Genomic DNA, 9,781 nt, shown 5'->3' with positions numbered 1-9,781 from the left:
AAATAGAATTTTCTTAACAATGCCATTTTAATTAAACACAAAAACTTGACAACCGTACAAAGAAATTCAATTTTATGCCATTTTCTCGGACAATCTTATATTATTATCCATATCGTTATGAGAGACAACACTAACAGCTTGCATACACGGACAAAACACAATTGTTTCATTATGACCACAAAGTGTTTGCCTAATATTTCGATGAATTAAGATTCCCCCCCCCCCTTCTCCTCCTCCACCCTTTTCTGCTTCTTCTTCTTTCCCAATTGTCGAAAAGTGTTAAACTCGATAAGTCTTGGATTTAAGAATTAATTTTAGCCAGTTTGAAAAATCATCTTGATAAAATATCGATGAACAAAAAAAAGTATAGAATTTCTGGCCAAAAAGGTGTTTTGTCAACTTTGGCCATCTAGGCAGTGGTAGCCATTGTGTTCAATATACAACCACGCCGCTTTAATCTGCTTCCTTTGTTCGATCGGAATATTAATATTCTAGAAAAGATCAATAAATGCTCGATGCCATTTATTGGTTAGCCTGGTGCTTTATCGTATGTTGAGATCAAACGTGACACTCTGTATGTGTGTGTGTTAGTGTATTATTTGTGTATAATTATAGGATAACACAATGTGTATGTGTGTATAAGTTCTATGACGTACATTCTTATCGCCTACTATCTACCCTCATATCCAGATATATCGAAAGAAACAAGAATCTAATCATCTGGAAACAAAAGGAATAGATAGATAGATATATTTTGAGATTTTAAACGGAACCGGTTCTTTGATAGTTAAAAGTGCTATTTTATTCTGGATTTTACTCGCAATTTTAGTTGGTAGGACGTGGTATCTATGTGTTAACCTCGATATCAGTTATTATAACCTTGGTCTGTTATGGAAAAAGTTTGACGTCAATCAGAGATGTGAAAATTAACGTAGAGAATGGATTTCTTGATATCATAGTATAACAAATAACCATCTCTCTCTTATTGTTATCATTCATTGTTGTTATCATCGTTAGACGTTGGATATTATTTATGAAGAAAAACATCGAGGATTTCTTTACAATTAATTGAAAAACGTGTATTTTTTTACATTGATATAAATATATAATATACACCGGAGTACGAGAGTTCACTGTTATATTTATATTAAAACCAAGGAATATTATACCGTTTATATTCTTGAAAGGAATAGAGTTTTATATTGAATTACGGTAAGTGTTTTATACGCACTCGGAATAGTATTAAAATAATATTATAAAACAATTCAAAATTTTCGAAAGATGCAACTAGACTAGGGAGATCTGTTTGTGATTTTGAGATCTGAATACCAGAATTGGATTATAATGGGAAAGTGTGGATTATTTTCATGTCATCATGGAATTTTAACGGTTCTTTTCATGTACTTATTATCATGCCTGATACTCAATATGTATGGGATCATGGTTGTAAAGAATATATTTTCAAAACCAAAGCAGAATATTTTGTCCTTTACGTTAATTGTGTTCGGGTATCAGACCTGCCGATATGTACACATAGGTTTTGTTAGGCTGTCTAAGACAGAAACCGCAAAAATTATGGGTCCTGACGACCTCCATCCTTCTGTTTTTGTTTTTTTTTACAGAGAGGTATCATATGAGATTTGTCAACCTTTCACAGCAAACGTTAAAATATAGAACAAGAATAGCCCCGTCTGAATAGCATATCACGTCTGTGTTTTAGATAAGTAACAGAGGCTCTTCCATTTGTTGATGAGTAAAAAAAAACGCTGAAGTGATTGTTTTTTGTTGTTGTTTGTTTTTCTTTTGTTTTATATGAATTTTACTTAAGCTTTTGACTCTGTTATTCATGAAAGACCTTTCTATAAGCTAAATGTTTATGGTTTGGCTGGACTTGTTCTGGAATGGTAAAATCATTTCCATCGAGTAGAAATCACAGATTATGGGTAAAAACTGATGCATCAGAATTTAGATTAATGTTGAATGGCATCACTCATGATTGTGTACTTGGGGCATTATTATTTTCAATTTACATAAATGACCTCCCTGATATTACAAATTTAAATTGTCAAATATTGTGAATGCCACAGGATTTGATCGAGATATATTAAACTTTGAGTTTTACACCAAAAGTAGCAATTCTTACAAAATATTTTATACGCTATATTATCATTTCTGCAGATTGGAAAATAGTTTTAAAATAAAATCAAATGTTCAGCTTTACCTATTGGTGGAGAAACCCCTTCTTATGATTACTACTAGGACCCATTTGGAACCAATTTACTATCTTTCACTACCGCAACTTATTTGTGTCGTTTTTGATCGAGAATTAAACTTTGATGTTCGTATCTATGATTGTATTAATTAAGCAAATTGGGGGATTGTCATTAGTTGAAGAATATTTTTTTCTTATAAATGTTACAATATTTCATCAATTATACAAATCTCGTCATAGGCCTATTCTTGGATAGGGAAACTATAAAAGAAAGGGCTCTTTATTCAATATTTTTAGAAAATGTCCATAGACGAACTACAAAGCCCATAAAATGCAGTTTCCTATATCTGACATTCATTGTGACTTTCTGATGGTTGACAATCGACTCGAATTAAAGCTTTAAAAAGGAAATCTGTAGCAAGTCATATTATAAGAGTTTCAGATTAAGCTTTTATAGTTTATAGAAAAGAAATGGCAGTTACTATTAATTATGTATAATAATAAAATAATAATATATATATATAATAATAATAATAATTAATAATATAATAATAATAATAATAATAATAATAATAATAATAAATATAATAATAATAATCATATAATAATATTATAACTGTAATATTATAATAAATATAATATATAATTAATCATCTTCTTCTTCTCATTCATCTTCATCTCTTCATTCATCATCATCAAATCATCATATCATCATCATCATCATCATCAATCATCACATCATCATCATCATCATCATCATCATCATCATCATCATCATCATCATCGTCTTCTTCTTCTTCTTCTTCCTCTTCTTCTTTTTTTTCTTCTTCTTTTCATGTTGTAACCGCACTTTTGAGGAACGAACTACATTTTATTATAAAAGAAATAAGCAATAAAAAAATATAGATTAAGGTATGTTAAACATATGATATAATGTGCTTTGTTGCTTGATGAAGTTATTGGGTACAATGTTTTATTAATCAATGGAAAAGTTCAGGACTGTCAGAGTATGTGGTAGGCGACTCCAAAATCTAATAGAACATGGGTAGAAGGCAATGTCCACGTATCTGCAGGTCTGATCACCGAACATAATTATGTGTTTGAGTTAACATTGCTGTAAAGTTCACCATTTTGCGTTGGTTTTGAGACTATTTCCAATACAAAAACTAGATATACTTAAATGAGCAAATGTGACCCTTCGCCTCAAAACGGTATTAAGTCAGGTTGAAAATTGAATGTATAGCCAGAAATATCAGACTTGTGTTGAGTTTGTATGTTTTATTGAGGAGAATGGATACCATATTTTAGGGTGCTAATGCCAACAATTTATATTTTTGACCAGTTTAACATTTAATTCAGATTTTAAGCATCTGGTTCGTTCCGACATAATACCGTTTTGAGACGATGGGTCACAAATAAGATTGAGAGAAAGATAATGTGAGTAACTGTGACTCATATGTGACCCCTCGTCTCAAAACGGTATTAAGTCGGCATGATCAAGATACTGAAAATTGAATTTGTAGCCAGAAATATCAGACTGAAGTTGAGTTTGGATGCTTTATAGAGGAGAATGAATATCCTATTTTAGAGTGCTAAATATCAATAATTCATATTTTTGACTAGTTTAACTATAATATGACTTTTTAGCATCTGGTCCATCCCGACCGTTTTAGACGTTGGGTCACATATACTATAAGGGAACAAAACAAACGAAGTCTCGGCCTTTGAAGAAGGCCAAAGGCCGAAACGTCGTTTGTTTTGTGTTGTTCCCTTGTAGTATATGAGCCACATTTACTACCTTTATCTTTCTTTCCTTTTCCAATACACCAATGAGCCCATAAAATTTCGTTTATCGTGTTTGTAACTGAGCATAACTCGGTAGAAGGAATTGAGTTGTGGAATTGAATTATTTTAAGATTTTTATTTCTCACTCCGACACAATAGCAGTAAGTTCTTGCGATGAATAATTTCTTCTTTAGCCAATCATAAACTACAAAACATTGTTCATTATCTTTGAATTGTATGATGTACAAAAGAAATTTGAATAAGAAAAATGTTGGTTGCATCCTAACGAATCTGACGATTTTCCTATAGTTGGTAGGGAGGGGGTTAATGAAACAAATAAACTTCACCAAATCTTCATAATATTCACACCGACATAAGACTTAACTCATTCAATCCTAGAGATTTTTACCACTGTTCAAAATTGGAAAAAAAATGTATTAAAAATGAGCATGTGCATAGATAGTTTTATTCAACCACCATTAACATGCAAATACGATAAAACATTAGCTTTGATACTACGCCTATAATTTGTGTCAGAAAAATGTAATAAATAGGCATGGGGTAAAAGTAACCCTGGGTAAACTAGGGATATAGTCGGTGTTAGGGTTGAGTGAGTAAATGTCGTTTTGAGACAATGATACCCACAAATTACCAACGCATGAATGATTGACAAGACCTCCCTCGGAATTTGTCTTTAGACAAAACTGTTCTGCCGTACTCTGAATAAAACAAATAAACAAATAAATAAAAAAAAATTTAAAAAGAAAAGAAAAGAAAAGAAACACACGCATACGAACATACACACCCCCACCCCCCCCCCCCCCCCCCCCACCACACACACAAAACCCCCTTCCCCCCCCCCCAAAAAAAAAAAAAAACAAACAAACAAAAAACAAACAAAAAACAACAACAATAAAATAAACAAACCCCAAAACACACACAATACCAAACAAACAAACACACAAAAAAAAACAAACAAAAAACAAAACAAAACAAACAAAAAACAAAAAAACAAAACAAAAACAACCAAATACAAGAACAAATAAAGGAAAAGAAAATTTTTAATTTGACTAGAAATTTGTCCTTTAAATATCGATCGATCAAAATGATCCTCATCATATATACCAGCAACTCTCAAACCTGAGATCTCAAAGAGGTTTTCAAAAACGTCCCTGGTTTGATCATTTTTTTGACTAGATGAGGGTCAATGGACTCGATCGTTATAATTTGAAGGACGAGGGAAGAGGGGGGGGGGGGGGTAAGCTATACTTGTATGTCGTTTCCTGTACATGGTCCAGTGAGTTTGACATTCGCTAGTTTTAATGATCAAGTTTTGTTGTTACGTAAAGTACACAAAGTGCCATGAAGCCCTTAGAGCCGAAGTTCATCCCGGTTTCTATAGCGGGAAACGGACAATAGCAAATACAAGCTACCCGCTGGATAAGACACTAGTCTCTCGAAAAGTGCTTTCCACCACATCTAACATACCTAGCTACCCAATGCATGCACGGAGGAAGAGGGGGGGGGGGGGGGGGGGTAAAGAAATATCTCAACTTCACTCCTAGTCGATCTCGGCCCCCTTTTCACGTAAAGCGAGTGTTCTACCAGTTGAGCTATAAGGACCCCTATTTATTTGTTGTTAAGATTATCTCAACTTTGAATGCTTAAATGTGAACTATCGAATCACTCTGCTATTATGTATTGTGATGTTATGTTGACCCGCGCTTTTCGATTTGAAGGTCCTGGGTTCGAGCCTCGCTCGGCAGATAGTCGAGTCCTTTGAGAAAGCTCTTTACTCACATTCTCTCACCTCACCCTACTTAGGTGTAAAATGAGTTCCTGCCGTTAACAGCGTTGTCTCTGTCGGAAAAAATATTGTAATATCGCCTAACAGGCGTCATGTCCCGTCCTTCATGTTAAATATTGCTGTTGGCCAGGGACCCCCTGTAAATTTCTTTGAGCACGTTCAGTGGATATTGCGCTGTATAAAAGCTCCATTGTTTTTTTTTTTTTAATCTCAATTTATTATGTCGGAATGAATTGGCTGTAAAAAATTATGAGTCAAAATGACAAAAACTAAGTAATTTACTTTTTAAAGATTATTTTCAAAACAAAATATTCATTTTCCTTGTCGAGTAAATTAATCTTTACTCAAAGTTTGGGGTAAAATTCATGTAGGCCCTGACATACCACCGTTCTGATGCGATTGGTCACAAATGACACTATGAATCATGATTTTAGTTGGTTTGAACGTTACACGGTCCTGAGGTGTGACAATCAACTTCCCATCGGAATGTCCTTGGTTTGAGCCCCAATCTGAGTTGTGCATTTTGAGTCCTTGGGAGAGGCTATTTACATACATTCTTCTCACCGTACTCAGTTGTAATATGTGTATCTGGCTTGTGACAACGTTGTCTCTGACGGAAAAATAAATGATAGTATTATCGTCTCACCGGCGTCATTTCACGCCCTATGTGTCAATGAGCTTTGAGCTTTTTTGACCTTTTTTATATAGCGCAATATCCACTAAATGTGCTCAAAGCGCTTTACAAGGGGCCTGGCCCACAGCAACATTAAACATTTAGGACGGGACATGACGCCTGTTAGGCGATATTACAATTTTTCGGACAAAGACACCCCTGTTTTCACGGCCAGGTACTCATTTTACACCTGAGTACGGTGAGAGAATATGAGTAAAGAGCCTTTTTCAAGGACTCAACTATGCGCCGAGCGCGAGGCTCGAACCCAGGACCTTCCGATCCGAAAGCGAGTGTCATACCACTAGACCACATAGCCGCACGTCAAGTGTTGCTGTTGGCTAGGGTTTCCTTGTCAAGCGCTTTGAGCACGTTTAAAATGCGGTATATAAATGGTCAAAATGCTAAAGATTAAGACACAAAACCAGACCACCCTACTACTACCAAAATTCCGTAGAGCTACGAATTTTCAGCTCAAACCGGAGAAATAGATAGATTTTTAATTCAATAAAACTTTTTGGAAACGAAGATGAGCTATTATACTACTACTACTACTACTACTACTACTACTACTACTACTACTACTACTACTACTACTATATAATAATAATAATAATAATAATAATAATAATAATAATAATATAGTAGTAGTAGTAGTAGTAGTAGTAGTAGTAGTAGTAGTAGTAGTAGTAGTAGTAGTAGTGTAGTAGTAGTAGTAGTAGTAGTAGTAGTAGTATTAGTATTAGTATTAGTAGTAGTAGTAGTAGTAGTAGTAGTAGTAGTAGTAGTAGTAGTAGTAGTAGTAGTAGTAGTAGTAGTAATATTTATTATTGTTATTATTATTATTATTATTATTATTATTATTATTATTATTATTATTATTATTATTATTATTATTATTATTATCCCATCGTCACCATCATTAATATTGTTGTTGGTGTTGTTGTTATTACTTTACCTATAAATGGAATCAGTTATGCCTTAAATTATGAAGTTTATCACAGCTAACAATATTTTTATATCCATCTTATTTTCCAGAAAATGTATTCGCCAAATGAACTGCACTGCTGCAAAAATAGTTTTGACCGAGGTTTTTAACTGAAGTCATAACCGATACATCTTCGCCATTGACAAAACCCACTTCTTTATGCAGAACAAAAGGTTTTCCTCTGGACCTAATACTAAATGACCATGACGGACAAAGACAAAGACGAGCGGAGCGTGTTCTTAGCCATCGCCAACGGCACCGTTCATCGTCTGCACTCCATCATTTCCAACATCCCAGACCTGAACATCCGCGACCAGGCTTTGAGGACTCCGCTGATTGCATCAGTCTCCATCAACAAAGATGACATCAGAAGTCACATCGTCAGGCTTCTGTTGCGTCGAGGTTGCGATGTGAACGCCCAGGACCTTCAAGGCAGAACGGCTTTGATGCTTGCTTGCATGGAAAAGGACAAATCTGACGTTGTAGCCGTGTTGTCGAAATCCCGGGAATGCGAGCCGAATGTTCAAGATTTAGACGGCAACACGGCTCTTCACCTCGCCGTGGAACGCGGAAACGTGGCAGCGGTCAAACTTCTCGTCGAATCAACTTCTACAAAATCTCGAGTCCGAATCAACGAAACGAACATGGCTGGATTATGCCCCTTGCAGCTGGCGGTGAAATTGAGATACTCCGATTGCTGTAGAGCATTGATGAAATACGACGAAGACAGAGCTCAAACTCCTTTTGACCTGAATATGAACAGGTCCCCAACTCCGTGTGTGCTCGAATCTCCATTAGTGAGCGCGAGGTATTCATCCTCTCGAAATAACTCTGACCTCTTCAAAGTTGGATCACGTGCTAATAGTTCCACTTCTATAAATAGACCGATCAGTGATCTCAACAGTGCGAGAGAATCCGCGAGGGAGTCGGCAAGGCAGCGCCATGACAGTTTTTCACGAAGGAGTGACAACCTGACACGTTTGGATTTACAGGACCACAACAATAGGGCTGACGCTATCATCAACTCAAGCCTCATGTCACCGCGGGACGCCTGCAATCCATTTGCTGACGTCATGAGAGAAAAGAGCGACCTTTACGTTAACAATTCTCGAACAACGTTCAAAAAATCTATCGTCTCATCCATGAAATCTTCACAAAAATCCAAACAGAGTCACGCCGATTGGCTGAAACAGAATCTCAATATTCGACGACCCTTGACCCCAATTGCGTCACGAACAATAACAGAAGAAACTCAATGCGTGTCGCCGACACACATCCCTTTGCCTGGTCGATTACCCAGCATTCCTAGCGGAAAGAGGTTGTGTCTTGTCAGTCCTTGTGAAACACCAACAGAGTTATACTGAATGTGTGATTATAATATTATGACTATGATAAAGCCTGAAGTATTCACATTACGTCTCAGGACCAACACATCTGTGCTTCATGAATGAATGACTAAGAGCAGAAATTGTAAAACACAGAAAGTTCCTCTTCATTCGCATTAAAAAGTATCAAATACAAGTTATTCACCACTGAATAAACATCCTTTGTCATGGTCTCAAGTGAGTAAAGAGCTACTCGACTATGCATAAAGATCTATGTAGAATGAGGCCCCAGAATTTACTAGTTACTATAAATGAAAAACAATTAACGATTTGTTTACAATGAAATAAAATAATGATGAAATTTAATTAAAAGAGATAAAAAGTGATCGTGGCAGTTACAAATAGAGATATGAATATTTTACGTAACTTATGATAATATCTCAGGTTCGTAAGTTTACGTTTCCAGGCAGTTGATGGGCTTGGATGATCTATTCCTCTGATAACAGGATTGGACTCGTAAAATTCCACTTCCAGGCAATTGGTAAGAGGTTATAGTGTAGTACAGCGGGCTTGGGTTTGATCCTTGAAGATTATACAATCAAAGTTAAAAGCTCCGGCGTCTTAATGGTGTAGATATAATATCTACAAAGTCCCAAAAGATAAAAATCTTACAATATATATATAGGAATAGAGTGACTGGCCGTCCGGCATAGATTGTGGAGAGAAAGTGAGTGTCGAATGTTAGACCTATCAGCTTTTATAATAAGTGGCTACGTGACAGAATGTAGAACGAAAAGTATTCACTAATTAGAAATTAATTCGAGGGAAGGCTATAAAAGGAAAGACGATCTAATATTAGAAGGTAAAGTTTATCTAAGCCTACCGAAATATAACTGGAGTGAGATGAATTCAGTTCTTAATGAAATAAAATTTAATAAGATAATTGTGAACAATCTTTACTGTGACACCCCCCACCCACGTTTAAAATATACTC

General features: G+C 35.4%; 1 protein-coding gene across 1 annotated transcript; it reads left to right on the top strand.

Moving 5' to 3' along the window:
• Window positions 1-537: 537 nt before the first annotated feature.
• On the top strand, window positions 538-9,137 carry LOC144981142 (uncharacterized). Its single transcript, XM_078929290.1, has 2 exons — window positions 538-1,212; window positions 7,513-9,137. The coding sequence occupies exon 2, from the start codon at window positions 7,660-7,662 to the stop codon at window positions 8,824-8,826; it is 1,167 nt and encodes a 388-aa protein (XP_078785416.1). The 5' UTR covers window positions 538-1,212; window positions 7,513-7,659; the 3' UTR covers window positions 8,827-9,137.
• The last annotated feature ends 644 nt before the right edge of the window (window positions 9,138-9,781 follow it).

The sequence above is a fragment of the Berghia stephanieae genome, chromosome 10 (genome assembly GCF_034508935.2).
Source record: "Berghia stephanieae isolate SIO BIC M18660-M18661 chromosome 10, UCSD_Bste_1.3, whole genome shotgun sequence".
In the NCBI taxonomy this organism is placed as follows: Eukaryota; Metazoa; Mollusca; class Gastropoda; order Nudibranchia; family Aeolidiidae; genus Berghia; species Berghia stephanieae.
This window is presented reverse-complemented; position numbering and strand designations above follow the sequence as displayed.

Excerpts from the sequence above, each read along its gene's own strand:
- LOC144981142 (XM_078929290.1), top strand. The coding sequence starts at position 7,660 with ATGACCATGACGGACAAAGACAAAGACGAGCGGAGCGTGTTCTTAGCC.